Below are 20288 nucleotides of genomic sequence, written 5' to 3'. Positions count from 1 at the left end.
AACCTCTCAGCATTCAAACAGGAAGCCAATTGCACTATTTGATCTTTTCAATCCAGCTAGCAAGTTACATTGCAGCTTGGGTCAGGTGCCCACCCCTGGCCCAATCACAGTTGGTCAGGTGGGCTGGGTCATGGGGCTTGAAATTTGACCACTGGGGCAGTGAGCAGAGAAAATACCATAATGTGTTTGCATCATTACTTGTCGATGAAGCATGCCATTGATTTAAATTCTCTGATATCCCAGAATGTCTTTAAGCTTGGAGCTTGTTGAGTCTTCTAAAGTGTTCTTCCAATAGAAAAAAGGAAAGGTGGTTGGGGGTCTTGTTCTTTATTTTTTGTTTTTCCTGATTCATTGTATAAAGAGCCCTGACTTTGGAGTTCCAGGTTTGAACCACTGTCTTGCACTGAGGCTGGACAGAGTCAGCCACTGATGTGAAGATGAATGAAAAGAGTTTTCTTAGGGACTAAGCCCAGGATCCTGAACTCAGGAGGATTCTTCAGACTCTTGCCAAGTCCCCTGGACTTGGGATATAGCAAATAAAACCAAATGATGATGAAAGAGCTTAACAGGGAGCAGCAGAGAACAATAAACAGGGGAGCCCACTTTAAGGAGCAGAATCACTCTTAAAATTGGGGGGTACCGGCAACATTTTTCCAGCAGGATATCAGAATTGCTATGGGCCACACCAGTGGTAGCTATGTGCCTCCCATTCTTCTCCTCTTGGAGTGGGAGTCTTACTGAGTTTTCCTTCCCGTGGTGTATATGTGCGGGAAGAAAATTTGTCATTTATCGGCCTCTGGATCAAGAGGAGCTGCATCCAGTTCTGATAAGGATCACAAAATATTGATCCTTAAGCCAGATGCCATGATTAGATACATTTTGGGGGTCTCTAGAATAGGGATGAGCATGTTTTACATGAAATAGGGGTATGAATAATTTTGACCTACAGTTGAGCTGTGATGAAATGATGGCATTGATGACCCTACCCCCCACGCCCTTTAGTAGTCCACTCCTGCACTGACTCTGGGCTTGGCTATGAGACTTGCTTTAGCCAGTGGGACAGTGATATGGTTTGGCTCTGTGTCTCTACTAGAATCTCATCTCGAATTGTCATCCCCAAGGGTCAAGGGAGGGACCTAATGGAAGCTGACTGGCTCATGGGGGTGGTTTTCCCAATCCTGTTCTCATGATAGTGAGTTCTCATGAGATCTGATGGTTTCATAAGGGGCTCTTCCTCCTTCACTCTCTCTCTCACCTGCTACCACATGTCTGCTTCCCCTTCTGCCATGATTTTAAGTTTCCTGAGGCCTCCCCATCCAGGCAGAACTGTAAGTCAACTAAACCTCTTTCTTTATAAGTTACCCAGTCTCAGGGAAGTTCTTTACATAGCAGTGTGAAAATGGACTAATACAGACAGTAACAAACTTGTCATAAGTAGCTGCTTGCCAATGTGCTTTTACATTTCTGCACTTTAAGGAATAAGCTCAGGGTAGCCTGCTGGAAGAACACACGGAGAACAGTGTCATCCCAGCCAAAGTCACCATACAGAACAGCCAACCTACGGCCTACTCATTAACAGCCGGTGGAGACATAAACAAGCCCAACCGAGATCAGTTGAGCCTGGCTCAGACAAGCAGAGCTGCCCAATAAGCAGGAAGCTGCCCGATAAGAAAGAAGTAATGGTTGTTGTTTGATGCTCATAAGTTTTGGGGTGGTTGTTGCACAGCAATACTTGCAGACATCTGGGCTGAAATTACAACTTCACGATTACTACTGTGTTCTTGGCAAATTATATAATCTGACTTAACATCGGTCTCTCCTATAAAATAATAATAATGCCCATTTCAGAGGATTGTTGTTAAAATAATGATATAGTGTGTGCAAAATAATGCCTGGTGTGTATAAACATTAGCTAATTTTCAGTGCTGTTGTGTACAAGTTGTTTTCAGTACGATGATGTATGGCCCAGGGGGCAAGTAGGGGCAGAAATCCACTTTTTTCTCTACTTGCCAAGCCATGGGCTCTGGAGTGAGACAGTGTCCATCTATAAGAAGGGGCACCTGTTTCTAATTTGCACAGTTAGTATATAGGCTGGCACCAGATCTGCTATTACTATTGATTTCATTATTCACTTTTCATCTTGTTTTAGTACAGTATTGTCATTAACTCAGAGTCCCAGAAAACTTGAAATTCCTACATTCAACTGCTTCTCTCAAGCAATCTCTTAGTGCCAGTGCTCAAGTGTTCTAACGTGAAACTCCACATGTCTCCTCTGGTAAACCAACTCACTCTGGTTTACGAGGACCTTCCTGGTTTGGGCACTAGAAGTCACACATCCCAGGAAATCCTTCCTTTCCAAGCAAACCAGGATAGTCTGTCTCCCTGGGTGTCCCCTTTCAACCTTAATGAGGGAAAATGGCCCAAAAGTATCCACTGATTGTCCCCTAAACATTAGTTTGGCCTAAAGCAGGATCTATCAATAGTCTTCTTATTAAGAAAGTCCAAAAGCTCTCGGTAAGGGTCACTGGTGCATGGGTGTGACAGGCCTTGCTGACCCCATCCCTCACCTTCTACCATCAATCAGACCATGAAACCCATGGTCCCTGCTGTAGATATTTACCTGGGACCTTTTACCCTCTTCTTGGCTCACTGAAGCCTGCACCTGTCATCCTTCCTCTGTACTCTGGCTCTTAGTCCCTCCTCCAGCCATCCCCTTGAGGCAACCTCTTCAGCTTTCCTCCATGGGCTTTGTGCCCTCAGAGCCTGTCTCTGACCACTCAGCACAGAAGGAGCTGTGTATGCCCATCTTCACAGGTCCCCAGCTACTGCCAGTAAACTCCTTCCAATCAGGATGCCATGGACAGAACTGGGGCATCAAGGTTGAGCACAGAATATGATGGAGAAGTACACAATAGAATCTTGTAGGTGAGAGGCAGTAGCCCAGATGGTGGATTCCAGATAGGTCTGAAGCTGATTTTCTGCAGGGAGGGTGAAGAATTGACCTTTGGCTGAAGCCTCATGACTGGGTGGGAAGCAGAGTGGGATACCAGGGGACACCCTGCCTTCTGGTCCTCAGGAATGGCCCCCAAACAAACCAGCTTGGAATGCAAAGGCACATCTACTGTGAGATTAATGTGGATGGCATCTCTGCTGCGAGGCCCGAGCTCAGAGAGCTGTGGGGCAGGACAGACTGAAGAAGGCTGGGTCCTGTGCCCATGATCCTGAAGGCGCTGGATAGGGAAATGAGGTCCTGATGTGGTTATTCCACAATATCCCACGTGGTTCTCACTCACAGACCTCTTTCATCATTTTTGCTGCTTCCATAAACTGCTTAAATATTAGTTTACTTTTTTTTTTAATTTGGTGTTTTTAAAAACTCGAGTGCATTTATTTTAAAAGAGAATGACTAAAATGAAAAGCCAGCAATCCTTGCCTTGAATAGAGAATAACCTAAATAAAATACAACCGAATGTTATTAAAATTCTAGCTTGATGTTGTTGCTTACTGAAGGCTTGGTGATATAACTTGCTTCCTCTTTGTCAAAAAGAGAGATTAGCAAGTATTTGAGTGGTGTTGAAGATGTCTTGAACCTCCCAAGCTGCACCTTTCTCCTGGACGTGATCAGAAAGAGAATTTAAAGGGGAATGACTCACTCAGCATGGGATCCAGCACTCTTTAATGCTATATCTGTGTATCATGTAAATCTTGTACTTCCAATGAGATAAGTCCTACACACTGGAAAATTGGCAGAGGAGAAAGAAGGCAGGACTTGGAGTCTGAGAGTATGGAACTGAGTGGCAGGGCTGATCCATCCTGGCTAGGTAAGCTTGAACAGTATTTGAAATTTCCCAAAGCCTCAATGTCTTCATTTGCAAAACAGAATCATAATAGCTGACCTACCTGTTCCCCAAGGTTGGTAAGGTTTGGACATAAGTGTGTGTGTGTGTGTGTATGTGTGTGTGTGTGTGTAATAAAAGGACACATGGTTTGCAACAGTCTGAAACTGTATCTTTCAACTAATAGATTATTCCATAGGGATACATTATAGGTAGAATGTAAGAAAATTTATTCTTAACTGATATTTATTTGTAGAATCCTGAACAATTTTCAAGCTATTTTCCCTTACATTATTTAACTGACTGTCCCACACCATTACACTACCCAACAATCTAGGCAACATACCTTGACAGTACAAATGGGTGATCAAGCCTTAGAACAAACTCAAAACTTTTCTCTTTTTTAAAAAAAATCACAGATTATAATTGCACTATTGTAATCAACCCAAGTGAATCAAACACTTGTGGCTTACTGATAATAATACAAATTTCAATTACTCTGATTACCCTCATTATTATCATTGCTATGATTATCACAACTATGATTTATTGGGTGTCTACTGGCTACCAGAGAGAGCTCTAGGCACTTTGCATTAGTATCTTACTTAATCTACATATTAACACCAGGAGTGGGTACTATGATTACCCCCATTTTAAATATAAGGAAACTGTCCCTCAGAGTAGTTCAGTGACTTATCTGAGATCATACAGCTAGTAAGTGGCAGAGCCTATGTGAGTTTGGGCCAAAGCCTGTGACCATTCACAATGTCTGCCTTCCCTTCTCACTATAAGACACATGGCTATCCCAAGCATGTGGGAGAGGCTTTGCCAAGGGTCTATCCCAATCCCTGTGGGAGGGTCTTTGCCATCAGGCACCTATAGGGCCTGAGGCATGAACAAGACCCTGAGGCAGGTCCAAAGATAAGGAGGCAGATACACTAGCAGGCCCTGAACAAAAGGACAAACAGTTAACCATGTATGAAAGAGCATTCCCAGCTGCAACCAGCACTGTAATCAGCTAATCAAAACCAGGCCAAATCACGTCCCAGGCAATTTTCTGGGCAGCCCTCAGAGAGTCACCCAGCTTGAGAAGTCAGCCAATTATGCCTGATCATTCTCTGCAGCCCTGTCCTTATAAAAGACAAGTCCAGACTGGCCCAATGTAGACAAATGAGCAGTTCTATCATCTCTGAAAGGCAATCTAATTCCCTTCAAATTTAAAAGTCTCTACAGTTTCCTAACAGGCCTCGGTGGGGCACAGGTAGAAATTAATAAGTTCATGGTGTGCCCAGCTTGCTTTCATTATCATTTTTTGCCATGCAGCGGACAGGATTTTCATTATTACTCGAGGATTTTCTTTTCTGTATCTGATTCTCTAAGAAGGTCAAATCTACAGAGCTCAGACACTGGGTTAAGAATTGAGACAAGTCTAGTGGACTTTACTGAAGTCTGAGGGAGGTTTCACTGACTGAGCATCAGCACTTTACTAATCAGGTGGGGCAGAGATGAAAAGGAAACATCACAGGGAAAGAGAACTTAGAGTAAGTGCTGAGAAGCCCTGGTTCTAGATTCAACCCCAGGCTAGCCTGTTCTGGGATTCTGGGCAAGTTGCTTAGCCTCTCTGAGTTAGTTATCTCCCCTGCCAACTGGCAGGGAGGAGGGTATGGAATAAGAAACGCAAATTTATTAAACTTCTCCTATATCTTGAATCATTGCAAGATGTGTCATAGACACTCTTTAAATTTCATCAAAACAACAAACAGCCCTGGAAAGCTTATATTCTTTTACAGATGATGACAGCAAGGCTACTACTAAATCACACCATCAGAATGAACCTTATGAGGGCCAGGGACTGAGCGACTTGGGTGGTGTGAATGAAACTGCAAACTCATACAACTTTTCTGGAAAGCAATTTAACATGTTTTACAACCTTTAAAATGTTTGGCCAACTAAAATTCTGGAAATCCATCCAAACAACAGAATCTGAAATGTGGACACATGTTATAATAAAAGAGAATTGGAAATAGACAAACTGCCAGTCAGAGAATGGTAAACTCTAGAACACTCATTAAATAGGAAATCATGTAGTCATTTAAAAAGTTTCAGAAAAATATGTAATAAAATGGCAAATTTTCGTTAATGTGAAAAAATAAGGTATAGTATTCAAAATGAGGTATAATAGCAAGTTTTTTTTTTTTTTTTCTGAGATAGGGTCTTGCTCTGGAGTGCAGTGGAACAATCTCAGCTCACTGCAGCCTCAACTTCCTAGGATCAATTGATCCTCCTACCTGAGCCTCCTGAGTAGCTGGAACTATAGGTATGTGCCAACACACCCAGCTAATTATTAATTATTATTATTATTATTTTGTAGAGACAAGATCTTACCATGTTTCCCAGGCTGGTATCAAACTCCTGGGCTCAAGCAATCCTCCCCTCCTCAGCCTCCCAAAGTGCTGGGACTACAAGCATGAGCACCCAGCATGATCACAATTTTTGAAAAAAAAAAAAAGGTAGAAAAATGACAAGAAGGAAATATACTAAAATGTTAAAAGAGCCTTTCTGGGGTTATGAAAACATATACCTCATGCTTTTACTGTGTGTTTCACTGTATTTTCCACAGTTTCTACAATAAATACTTGTATATCTCACTTGTTATTGTCATAATCAGGAGATATACCATAAAAGCTATGTTAAATCTTTGAATTTTGCACTTATATACAAAATGCAATCATAATATTTATTTAAATGAAAATCACGTGAGATCATGTATGATTCTAAATGATATGTGTAAGATGGCAGAATCTATGTGTAAAACATTTTTCTTAAAAAAAATTAAAGGGGAAGACAGATAAGAGAAATAAGAGCACAAATGGTATGGATGAAATTGTTTTCCACAAAGCTTAGAACCTACCTCCTGGGCTAAATGAGAAATAAAGACCACTGGGAAAGGGGTGGGAAAAGTGACACACAATACAAAAGCAGCTGATAAGCTAGGACTAAAAGCTTCAGTTGACTTCGAGGAGTGATGGAGTTGGCAGATATGAATTTTTCAATTTTATGAGAACAATAGGGATCTGAAATAAATCTTCGGTATTTTCTTTTTAAGATAAATGTTTTAAAATAAACGCCTGCGGCATGGATGGATGGCTAGTGCCTGTGTCCTGTCTTAGAGCTGATCATAAATAACACTGAGAAAAATAGCTCTGGCCATTCTAAAACCACCTTTATTTTTTACTCCTAAGAGCTCAGAGGATTATATCTTGATGCATTAAGCTAGACTCTTTTAAGGCAGCTGCAAATCATAGAAGTATAGAAGTTGTCTTTAAATGGAAATAACTACTCAAGACTTGGCTTAGAAGGAAACTATGGTTTCAAGAAGTGTCTGAACAGTTGTGGGTGCATCTAATGGTCAGAATACTAATTCAAGTTTAAAGGCATTTGGTGGGTTTCTGACTTAAGGAAATCCTTTTGTGAGTCTTCAGATGAAACATTTAATTCTTCTTCGGCCCTATAACCAACAAACTTAAATAACCTTTTGTAAGTCCAAACTTTCAAATATCAGATTTGCTTGAGGTATTTTTTTTTCTATTGTGGTCTGTACATTAGAGAGCTTATAACTTTACTGTAGAACAGCTTATTCAACGACTTCGGTTTCCCTTTCACTATTAGAAGAGAACAGGACATTAAAGGCAGACATACAATCAGACACATTGCTCATCTTTTAAAGTGCCAGCCTCAGGACACTGCAATGACTTCATGTCATCTGATTACTTCCTGTTTGTCTTTTAGTTTTCTCTGTCATATTTGAAAGAGGGGTCATATGTTCAGATGGAAAGGTGAATGAGAGGATCTTCTTGGTGGAAGGGCCTCTGCATATAGGCTGAGAGGAAAGGGGATGAGGGAAGTGAGGGGTTCATGCTCAGTGGAAAAAGGAAAGCCACTATTCAGCTGTGTATTTCAGATTTATCAAGATAAACCATAATCCTGCATTTTTATGCTAAATCTCTCAATTTCTAAATGTTGTTTCTATTTATTTTTTGCTCTGTCACATAGGATAGAGTGCAGTTGGTGCAATCAGAGTTCACAGCAGCCATCTAAAATTCCTTGAGTCAAGCGATCCTCCTGCCTCAGCTTCCTGAGAAACTAGGACCAGGCATGCACCACCATGCCCAGCTAATTATTATTATTATTATTTTGTAGAGATGGGTTCTGATTATGTTGCCCAGGCTTGTCTTGAACTTCTGGCCTCAAATGATTCTCCTGCCTCAGCCTCCCAAAGTGCTGGGGTTGCAGGCATGAGTCACTATATCTGGCATCTATTTTTTTAAGTGCATAATAAACCAAACATTTCCATGACCCAAACATTTTTACTAATATTTGTTTAAAAATCTCATTTCTGGGGGTTGCTGATAATTACTGACTAATACCATTATTAGCTATGTCCAAGAAAGGGATGTGTTAGAGTCTTCCTAGACTGGCAAAGAAGGTTTAGGGAAGATACTTCATCTTTTGTGGTAAAGACTGCAAGGAGTTTATACTTCCAACAGGCCTTTGGTAAAACTGGGACTTCTAAGGGTGATTGGGAAATGTATGGAAATGCCTCAATTCTAAACATCACGGAAGTCACAGGTACCCTTAGTGGTTTTCATTCTACATAAAATAAAGCTTTCTTCTGAGAATAGAGTATCTCCCTCACTCTTTGCAAGAATGCTTATGGGTTTATCTTCACATAATACTGAATTTCCCCATTTAATATAACTACCTTCTCGCTCCATACTTTATAATATTCCATAATGAAAGATGTCTTCACAAAGCTTATCTCTTAGAAGTGCAAAGGAACCCCCTTTTCTCTGCCCAAGCAGCTCATAATGTAGCAGGCAAACTGTCAGAAAAAAATAGACTTCATCCTGGTGAAAACCTCAGCCTGGCACCCATCTATCATAAAGCAATCTTCTAGAAATCTTGAAAACCTTCATTAAATTTCCTGTCTTTCTCTGGACAGTTATAAAATGTTAACAATATTACTCATGATGCAGGCATCTTCAGAAATCCTTTGTCTAATCCCTCCTCCCACTGCCATGACCAGTCCCTTCTCTTTGCCAAAATCCATGGAAGCATGAAGCATAGCCGAGTTCCTCACTCACCCCTCCTGGGGCCTACCCCTTGAAGAGGGTCCGAGGAGGAAACAGAGGTAGCCTTGATGATAGTGAGAGGCTCTCTAGCCACAAGAGGGAAATATGGCACTGCCTTGGGATTCCTCCTGCAGAGACACACCCACTTGGAAGCTCAAGGACAAGACCCTGTGCCACTCTTAGCAGATATTTCCTGGTCTTTTTTTCTCTCTCTTTTCTCTTGCCAATGTACCAAGCTATGAGTCTCCACTTATCAGTTACATGTGGGTAGTCGGCCAATAGGTCATCTCTCTATGGGTAAAATTCCCCTAAGAACCTTACTAGCCCAACTTCTCCAACTCCACAGGCCACTTCAGCAATTTACCACTCCTTAGAAGAAGAAGAAACAAGGGTCTTGCACTGGAGGCAACATGAAGGAAAAAACAAACAAACAAAAACATAAGGATAGCCAGAATCCATCCCAGAAATAAGAGGCATACAGCTTTAACATCACAGGCTGATCTAGAGATGCACAGGGTGGTGACAATAGCTATAAAGCCATATTCTGGGCTTTGTGGAGGTTTCACAGCACATCTTCAAAGTGAGCCATGCCCAGCCGTACGAAGCCATAATCTCACCTGCAAAAGGAACCGGTGCATCTTTATCCAGGGCTACCAGTGGTGGGTCCAAAATGACCGTGTCATTGTTCTCAGTTATGACTCCATGATATGAAGTCTCGATCCATGGCTTGTGCTTATTGACTAGAAAATAGGGGGGAAAAACAAAAAGGATCATTATTTAAATAACAAACCCATAATAATGTATTATTAAGATTGTATATTTGCCCAATCATAGGCTCTCATCCAACAATCCCATGAGAGACATGCAACATGTTAATCCCATTTTAAACCCAGAAAAGCTTCAGAGAAGTGCGGGAAGAGGTTCAACACCTCACCCAAGGCACTCAGAAGGTGAGAGACAGCATTGACTATCAAACACTGTTTGTTTTGCCTCTAAGACCATGGATTCTTCACCTCGTCAAAATCCCATTATTTGTATGTCTGGATACCCAGTATAGATAGATATTATTGAGAACTGATTGAAAGCTTTAATTCTGTAATGCTACCATCTATTAATAGATGTTTCAGAGTTAAAGTCCTTTGTCACTCAATAAACTAGCAGTTACTACTATGTATGCTCAGCTTTCTGACCTCAACCAAATCTGATCCATCATTAGAAGTTACTGCATTTTAAATACATGTATACATGTATACACACACGTATAAATATCATTATATATGCAAAGATACAACAGATATTTGAATATTTTCTGATCATTTAAAAACTGTGTATCTCAGTGGTCTAAATTATTGGTAACTTAAATTGTTCTTCAATAATTTGACTAGCTGAATTAAATATTAACCAATGAACAATTAATACACTGAAAATACATATCGAATATATTTTATGGGTTGAATTGTGTCATCTACATAAAAAAAATACATTGATATCCTAACAGTTAGAATCTCAGTATGTGAATTATTGGGAAATAGAATCTTTACAGAGGTAATCAAGTTTTAAAATGTCATTAGGGTGGTTCCGCATCCGATATGATTAGTGTACTCGTATAAAGGGAAAATTGTGGCACAGAAATATGTATACTGAGAGAATCTCATGTGAAAATAGAGTTGTGCAGCCCCAGGCCAAGGAACTACAGGAAGCTAGGAGAGAATCCTGGAACGGAGCCTTTCCTAGAGCCTTCAGAGGGAACCTGGACCTGCCAACACCTTGATTTCATATTTCTGGCATCCATAAACGTGAGACAATAAGTTTTTGTTCCCAGATTCCCAGTGATATGGTTTGGCTCTGTGTTCCCATCCAAATCTCATCTTGAATTGCACTCCCATAATTCCCACATGTTGTGGGAGGGACCCAGTAGCAGATAATTGAATGATGGGGGCGGTTTCCCCCACACTGTTCTCGTGGTTGTGAATAAGTCTCACAAGATCTGATGGTTTTCTCAGGGGTTTCCGCTTTTACGGCTTTCTCATTCTTTCTTTGCCTGCTGCCATCCATGTAAGACAGGATGGTAAGAGGTCCAATTAAACGTCTTTCTTTTGTAAATTGCCCAGTCTGGGGTATGTCTTTATCAGCAGCATGAAAACATACTAATACAGTAAATTGGTACCAGCAGAGTGGGGCATTGCTGAAAAGATACCCAAAAATGTGGAAGTGACTTTGGAATTGGGTAACAGGCAGAGGTTGGAACAGTTTGGAGGGCTCAGAAGAAGACAGGAAAATGTGGGAAAGTTTGAAACTTCCTAGAGACTTGTTGAATGGCTTTGCCCAAAATGCTGATAGCGATATGGGCAATAAGGTCCAGGCTGAGGTGGTCTTCGATGGAGAAAAGGAACTTGTTGGGAACCGGAGCAAAGGTGACTCTTGTTATATTTTTGCAGAGACTGGCAGCATTTTGCCCCTGCCCTAGATACTTGTGGGACTTTGAACTTGAGAGAGATGATTTAGGGTATCTGGTGGAAGAAATTTCTAAGCAGCAAAGCATTCAAGAGATGACTCGGGTGCTGTTAAAAGCATTCAGTTTTAAAAGGGAAACAGAGCAGACAAGTTTGAAAAATTTGCAGCATTCAGTTTTAAAAGGGAAACAGAGCAGATAAGTTAGAAAAATTTGCAGCCTGACAATGCGATAGAAAAGAAAATCCCATTTTCTGAGGAGAAATTCCAGTCAATTGTAGAATTTTTCATAAGTAACGAGAAGCCCAATGTTAATCCCCAAGACAATGGGAACATGTCTCCAGGGCATGTTCAGAGGTCTTCATGGCAGCCCCTCCCATCATAGGACCTGAGGCCTAGAAGGAAAAATGTGGTTTCATGGGCTGGACCTCTGAGCTGTGTGCAGCCTAGGGACTTGGTGCCCTGCATCCCAGCTGCTCCAGCCATGGCTGAAAGGGGCCAATATAGAGCTCAGGCCATGGCTTCAGATGGTGCAAGCACCAAGTCTTGGTGGCTTCCACATGGCATTGAGCCTGCGGGTGCACAGAAGTCAAGAATTGAGGTTTGGAAACCTCCACCTGAATTTCAGAACATGTATGGAAATGCCTGGATGCCCAGGCAGAAGTTTGCTGCAGGGGAGTGGCTCTCATGGAGAACCTCTGCTAGGGCAGTGCAGAAGGGAAATGTGGGGTCGGAGCCCCCACACAGAGTCCCTACTGGGGATCACCTAGTGGAGCTGTGAGAAGAGAGCCACTGTCTTCCAGACCCCAGAATGCTAGATCCACTGACACTTGCACCTGTGCCTGGAAAAGCTGCAGGTACTCAACATCAGCCCATGAAAGCAGCTGGGAGGGAGGCTGTACCCTGCAAAGCAACAGAGGTGGAGCTTCCCGAGACCATGGGAACCTACCTCTTGCATCAGGGTGACCTGGATGTGAGACATGGAGTCAAAAGAGATCATATTGGAGCTTTAAGGTTTGACAGCCACACTGGATTTTGGACTTGCATGGGCCCTGTAGCCCTTTTGTTTTGGCCAATTTCTCCCATTTGGAATGGTTGTATTTACCTAATGTCTGCATCCCCATCGTATCTAGGAAATAACTAGCTTGCTTTTGATTTTACAAGTTCATAGGCAGAGGGGACTTGCCTTGTCTCAGATGACACTTTAGACTGTGGACTTTTGATTAATGCTAAAATGAGTTAAGACTTTGGGGGACTGTTGGGAAGGCATGATTGTTTTTGAAATGTGAGGACATGAGATTTGGCAGGGGCTAGGGAAAGAATGATATGGTTTGGCTCTATGTCCCCACCCAAATCTCATCTTGAATTGTACTCCCATAATTCCCACATGTTGTGGGAGGGACCCAGTGGGAGATAATTGAATCATGGGGGCAGTTTCTCCCATACTATTCTTGTGGTAGTGAATAAGTCTCACGAGATCTGATGGTTTTATCAGGGGTTTTTGCTTTTGCATCTTCCTCATTCTCTTTGCCTGTTGCCATCCATGTAAGATGGGACTTGATCTTCCTTGCCTTCTGCCATTATTGTGAGGCTTCCCCAGCCATGTGGAACTGTAAGTCCAATTAAACCTCTTTCTTTTGTAAATTGCCTAGTCTTGAGTATGTCTTTATCAGCGGCAACAAAATGGACTAATCCACCCAGTTTGTGGTACTCTGTTACAGCAACCCTAGCAAATCAATACAGTATACTTATATCAGCAGGTACTAATGAAGAGTAGAGAACTGAAATAAGACTGTGCCAGGAGTTTTCACCTCATCTGGTGAGAACCCAGTTCTTGCCAATTCCTTCCCCTTCTATGTCTTGTTTGATGGGTTCTAGCCCAACCCACTCCTATCTGGATGGCTGCAGGGGCCTCCTGACTGGTCTCTCCATTGGAAATCTTGCCCTACTCCATTCTATTCTGCACACTGGTATCAAGAGTGATCTTTCTAAAACATTAATCTGATTACTTAACTGTGAGCTACTTGGTTTCTCTTTTTTAGTACCCCCCGCCCACCCCCAATACCCTCACAGAAGTCTGGATATAGAGTAGGTACATCAGATTCAAAATAACAGGTTAGAGGGGGTCTAGAATAATCAAAATTGTTCCGATGCCAAACTTCACACCCTAATTCATAGTTTAAAAGGTGTGGTCACATATGCAGTGCTTCCCACAGCATCCTGTGAGGTAGGCATGATCATTATAAAGATGAATAAACTACCTCCACAAAGCGTAACTTTCCCAAGGTAATTATATGGTTAAAAATTAATAAATAGGAAAACCAGAAATTCATACTTTGTGATATCTGAGAAGTGCAAACACACACACACACACACACAATATATAATATATATTATATAATATATGTATTATATATTGTTATTATATAATATATAATAACATTATATATAATATATAATACATAATACGTATTATATATTAATATATCATATATAATATATTAATACATAATACATATTATATATTATATATTATATATAATATATAATACATAATACATATTATATTATATATAATATATAATACATAATACATATTATATTATATATAATATATAATACATAATACATATTATATATTAATATATTAATATATAATATATAATACATATTATATATAATATATAATACTTATTATATATTATATATAATACGTATTATATATTATGTACTATATATTATATATTATATATTATACATATTATATAATATATAATGCACATTATACAGTATATATTTTATATATTACATTACAAATTTTTCAGTAGCCACAGCAAAGTGAGAGCTTATAGAATTGAGAGCAGCTCTGAAGCAGTGGCTGTTCCCTTCCTGCCTCATCCTTCAAAAGGTCAGTTCAGAGCTGTTCCAGGAGCAGTGGCAGACTCAACCAAGGCCATCATTTTGCTCCTTCTCACCCATTCCACAGCAATCACAAACTAACTGGAAAGCAGTCTAATGAGGCAGGGACATATGCCTTGCTATTCTCAGGTCTTGGCCCCTGAAACCCATTTTTACAGATTGGACCATGCCCAGGGCAGAGAGAAGCTCTGGCCACTGCAGGTGTGAATTGGACAGTAGGTACATCCATTTTCACAGTTTGGCATTCAGACTGATGCTTCATTATGGACCCTGGAAAAATTATAACCACACTGGGCTGTCCCCACACTCCTTTGCTCTTTTATTAGCCATCAACACAAATGCAATGTAAATAATTTGCAGCTGTTGGGAGAAACAATTAAATCTTTTTTCCCCTTAATTAAACCTAGGGGCCTGTCCATTAGAACTGTGTACAAAGCATACACCAGGAGCTCAACCAGTGCTTCAGATTCATTGTGCCTATCTAAACGGTCTAAATTAGATAGGCTCAGTGGCAGGCAATGAAATCTAAAGTTGCAGTTCCTGGTTTTAGCCCTGACTTAGCCACTTTTGCCTGGTCCTATGTGAATCCTCTGGCCTCTCAGAGTTTCAGTTCCCACGACTGTAAAATGCTGATGGTGATGCCACTTACAGTGTTGTTCTGTCATTCATATGTCCTGTGCTAGACACACAGCTGCTGCTTTTTCATTACTCAGACTTACCACCCTGCTTGCTGGGCAGTGACAATGTCTGCAGGAGAGGTGATTTATAGACCAACTTAAAAGTTGAGGTTTTTCCCTCATTAGGAAATGAGCTGACTTCCTTCTATGTACAGGTCTGCCTTCCTTTACTCCTCTCTGTCACTACTTCAGTTAGGGTACCTATCACATATTAGGTATTTGATATACATACATTTACTAATCCTCACAACAACCCCATTGGGAAATAATTTATTTCTCATTTTGCAGGTGAGTAACTGAGGCTTAGAGGGATTTAAATGTTCTCATTTTGGAAAGTAACAATGCTAACATCCCCCAAATTTTCTCCCTACTTTCCCACATTCTAATTTCCCTCACATCAGGATTTTTGCTTTGTCAAGATTGATTCATAAACAAAATTGCCTTCTATCCTTTGTCTATAGATCAAATCATCAGGGTTGCAAACCAATAACTTAATTTATGTTAATTCGACTACGAAGATATCATTCATGGATGAGCCAAGTATTGTACAATAATTACTTATTCTTCTTAGTGGTCAAATGATCATTTTGAGGACAACATTATTTGCATCCAGATCAACTGGATTCTTTATTTTTTACTCCATCAAATGGCTGAATCATGTTCCTATGATCACAGCTTGCATCACATTTGGAAGCAGCCTCCCTTGTATATTTTTGTTTCCTGAATTTAATGATTATTGCCTTTTTATTCCTATTGAGTAATGAAACATAAAATTTCTTCTGAGCTCAATTATGTTATAGCTTTTAAATCATCCCATCATTACTCATTCTTCATTTGTAAAATGAAGATACTTATTTCTCAGGAATGTTGTGAAAATTGCATGAAATGATGTATGCAAACATAGTACCCAGGAACACAGCAGGCATTCAAATACTCATAACTCCCCCTACCCCATCTCATGATCCTGGGTGGCTAAGGTGTACCCTTGCACTCTCAGAAATGTTCTACCCAGCTTCATCCCTTCAATAAATATTAATGGAGTATCCAAAATGTACAGAAAACATACATATTGAGATAAAATGAGAAAAAAGTCTTTTAAAAAGCATCTGACAAAATTATAATTAAAACTATTAGCAAATGAAAAATAGAAAACAACTTTCTTAACTGGATAAAGAACTTTTACAAAAACCTATAGCTAATATCATACTTAATGGTGAAAGGATAAATGCTTTCCTTCCAAGAACAGGAAGAATACAAGGATGGCCCACTCTCAGCACTTCTATTCACATTGTACTGTAGGTTCTAACCAGTGCAATAAGGCAAGAAAAAATATTAAATTGGAAATGAAAAAGTAAAATTGTCATTATTCACAGGGAACATGATAATCAATGTAAAAATTCTATGGAATAAAACATGCTTAGAACTAATAAGAGTTTAGGAAGGTCAGAAGATAGAAAGTCAATATTAAAAAGGCAATGGTATTTCTATGTAGAAATCAACAATTGGAAATTTCAATTTAAAAAATACTGTTACAATAGCATCAGAAACATGAAACTTAGCAATAATTTTCAGAAAATATATGCAAAAGTTGGTACACTGAAAACCCTGACACTGCTGAAAGAATTTAAAGATCTGAAGAGGTTTTAATGGAGAAATACACAGTGTTCATTATTTGGCAGACTCAATATACTTAAGACGTTAATTTTCCCCAAAATTGATATTTAGATTTAATGTAACTCCAACCAAAATTACCAGCAGGATTTTTGAAAGAATAAGCAAATTCTAAGATGTACATATAAATGAAAAAGACCTGACATAGCTAAAAATAATTTTAGGAAAAAAGAACAAAGTTGAAGGACTTATACTACCTAATTTTGAAACTTACTGCAAACCTACCCTAATCAAGATAGTGTGGTATTAATATAAAGATAGATGTATACATCAACGGAAAGAAGAAACAGTCCAGAAATAGACACATACATATGGTCAGTTCATTTCTGACAAAGGTTCTAAGACAATTAAATGGGGAGGAGAATAGTTTATTAAATGCTGCTAGAGAAAAAATGAATATCTATATGCCAAAAAAAAACTCCAGTTGTATTGTGCTATAGAAACAAAAATTATCTCTACAGGAGTCATAGTCCTGAATGTAGAAGTCAAAATTATAAAACCTTTAAAATAAAGCATATGAGAAAATCTTAGTGTCCTTGGGTTAGATTAGAAGGCTCCAAAAAAAGCATGCCCCATAAAAGATAAAATTGATAACATCAAACTTTATAAAAATGATACACTCTTATTTTCTTGAAAAACTCTAAAAAAATTGTAAGCCACAGACTAGGAGGAAATATTTGCAAAACATTTCATAAAGGTCTTGTATCCAAAATATATAAATAATTCTTTCAATTAAATAAGACAATTTGATTTTCAAAAAGCAAAAATTGAATATACCTGTCACTAAAATAAATACATAAACAGCAAATTAGAGCATAAAAATTTGTTCAACATCAATAGTCATTAGGGCCATGTAAATTAAAGCCACAATGGGATATCACCACACCACCAGTTGAATCGCTAAAATAAAACTGACAATATCAAGTTCTGATAAACATGTAAAGTAATTGGAACTTTTAGACATTGTTGGTAAGAATGTAAGACTAATACAGTCACTTTGCAAAATAGTTTAGCAGTTTCTTATAAAATGACTCAGCAATTCTATTCCTAGGATTTACCCAAGAGGAATGAAAACATAAATTACATGAAAGACTTGTATAGAAATGATCACAGAATCTTTATTCAGAATACTTAGTGCCAAACTGGTAACTAAAATGGCCGTCAACTAGTGAATGGATAAACAAATTGCAGAATATCCAGATAATGGACACCCACTCAGCAATAAAAGAACAACTACTGATCCAGATAACAAAACAGATGAATCACCAAAGCTTTTCACTGGTGAAATGAAGTGAAATAAGTCAGACAAAAAAGACTGCATCATATTTGATGCCATTCATATGACATTTTAGAAAACACAAAACTATAGGGACAGATAACAACAGATCAGTAGTGGCTAGGGTTTGGGGTGGGGTGGGATTTGATTGTGAAGGGGAACAAGGGAATGTTCTGAGACGATGAAACCATTCTGTATCTTGATTGTAGTGGTGGTTACACTTCTGCACGTGTGCGTTTGTCAAAACATATCCAACTTCACACTTCAAAAGATGACTCTTATTCTGTCTGTGTAAATTATGCCTCAATACATGTGGGGCAAGAACAAAGTTTTAGTACTCAAAGGACTCCCAGACTAGAGAGGTAAACAGTATGGTAACAGGTAAGTAAGAAGAGGAAGAGCAGAGTGCTATGGAAAAAGAGAAGTGCTAACTCAGTCAAGCTAACCCAGGATTACTTCCAGGAGAAAGTAAACTCTAAGTCATGAGCAGCAGGAATTAAGCAGGCATAAAGGATGTGGAGGGCTCCAGGCAGAAGAACGTGGATGGGCAAAGGCCCAATGATAAAAGCATTTAATATATCTTGGGGGAAATGTAAATAGTTTGGTTTATCTGTAGAACAGAGTTTGAAGGAGCAAGGCCAGCCACAGTGCTGGACTGAGACGGCATTCACATTACCCAGTGCTTTTTGGCATGTACAGAAATTATCCAGGAGCTACTTCCAAACCCTGGCTTCATGGGATGCTGGAGAACCATCTCCTTTCCAGAAAGAAGTAGTGGCTGTTGATGCCTGTGGCTTGGCTGTTATTCCTTATTTAATCTGTTCCATAGCCTGATGTTCCCTCCCTGAACAAAATGCTTTGTCTTTTTGTTCCAACAGAGTGAGGTTAGTCAGCTCATGCTTCGCTTCATTTGAATGTAACTTCAGAAGAACTAAGTTTTTATCAGTTCTTGACAAGATAATATCCCTGTTTTCTGCACATCCCATCTGGAGGCTGAGCTGTGTCATATCATGCCCCTTTAGGACTAATTCTTGCCTCTTTCTTATCTCTTTTCCATGATGTTTCAGCATTTGGAAAATGCCCATGTCTTTGCACTCATGCAGAGGAAACACCAGTGTGATATTTCTGCTCCATTTACACAGAAATTAGGTCTTGCCACCCAATGTGCCTTTAACTAGAGCACAGATGCATTCCTCAGGAGAGCTCCTCAGCTCTCTTCTCTTTGCTTACACTGCAAAAAAAGTGTATTAATGCTCCATCCAAGCAGCAGGGCCAAGCGGCTCATGATTTACCTTTTGAATCTTTATGCTTTTACCTAAAGATGACCTTTCTGGCTACTTTCTGACCTTTCTGGACAACCCTGGATCTTTAAAACTCCAATACTGCTCCCTGAGTGAAAGTAAACTATGAGTAAAAAACATGCTTTACTGATGGCAAAATGCTCTAACAAGGTTAACCATACTCTGGTAAATATATTATTCCAATTGTCAGGCTGGTCTTTTGCCTGCCATGCTCAACTTCCTCTTCTGATCTGATCTCCTAGTAGAACTGCTTAGGCCAAGATAGATACTGGACCCTTGGGGTAACTGATGGGTGGAGTAGGCCAATGTATTAGACCTTGAAACTTTCATTTCACAGGCCAGAAACTAGAGCTCATTTGGCAATGGGCACTTGAAATCTTGAGACAAAAGTTAATAGGGAGTTGGGGCTAGCATTCATGCAATCAGCACTCAAAGTTTAGGGGGAGCTGAAAATCCATTTAAATGAGAGACAGCCATCTGCCAGGAGACACAAGGTTTGAGAGTAGATAGGCAGAGAGAAGAAATGGACCCCAGATGGCTGTAGGCAACACGGAGGCACCTCTCCACTCCTGTTTTCCGGCCCATCCCCTGCTCACTTTTCACAGACTCATCAGCCTTCTGTGGGGTGTGTGAGGCTGCCAAGTGAAGCCTTTCAATAGTTATTCTCCTCCAACTTTTAAAAGAAAAATTGTGCTAGTTTGAGTCTCTGTTCTTGTAATAAAATGATTTCTAACTATAATTATTATAATAGCATTTTGAAAAGTATTTTTATTCTTTGCTTCAGTCAGGCCAGGATAGGAGGGCAAATCTGATTCTGCCCTTCCCCCACTAGGATACCAGGCTAGGAAGCTGTCCTGCCCTCCATTAGGAGATCAGATGAGGCTACCCTAGGCCCCAAGCTCTCTAGGTTATCCAGGCCTTTGCCATAATTGTGCTGTCTACCCCTGTGCCCACACTCCTATTCATTCTTCCAGGTTCAGCTCACTCCCCTCCCCCGGTTGCCCTCCTGTTCTCCCGTCACCCTG

The 20288-nt window shown here is 39.9% G+C and overlaps 1 protein-coding gene across 1 annotated transcript in view; it reads right to left on the bottom strand.

Annotated features, from left to right (window-relative positions):
- Window positions 1–20288, bottom strand: part of CLSTN2 (calsyntenin 2) — a 640674-nt gene that overhangs the window by 388524 nt on the left and 231862 nt on the right. Inside the window, exon 2 of the mRNA XM_034957513.3 lies at window positions 9586–9708. Coding sequence (XP_034813404.1) covers window positions 9586–9708 — 123 coding nt within the window. The remainder of the gene's footprint in view (window positions 1–9585; window positions 9709–20288) is intronic.

This window comes from Pan paniscus, chromosome 2 (genome assembly GCF_029289425.2).
Source record: "Pan paniscus chromosome 2, NHGRI_mPanPan1-v2.0_pri, whole genome shotgun sequence".
Lineage (NCBI taxonomy): Eukaryota > Metazoa > Chordata > Mammalia > Primates > Hominidae > Pan > Pan paniscus.
The sequence above is the reverse complement of the archived record's forward strand: the minus strand, read 5'-3'. Positions and strand labels throughout refer to the sequence as shown.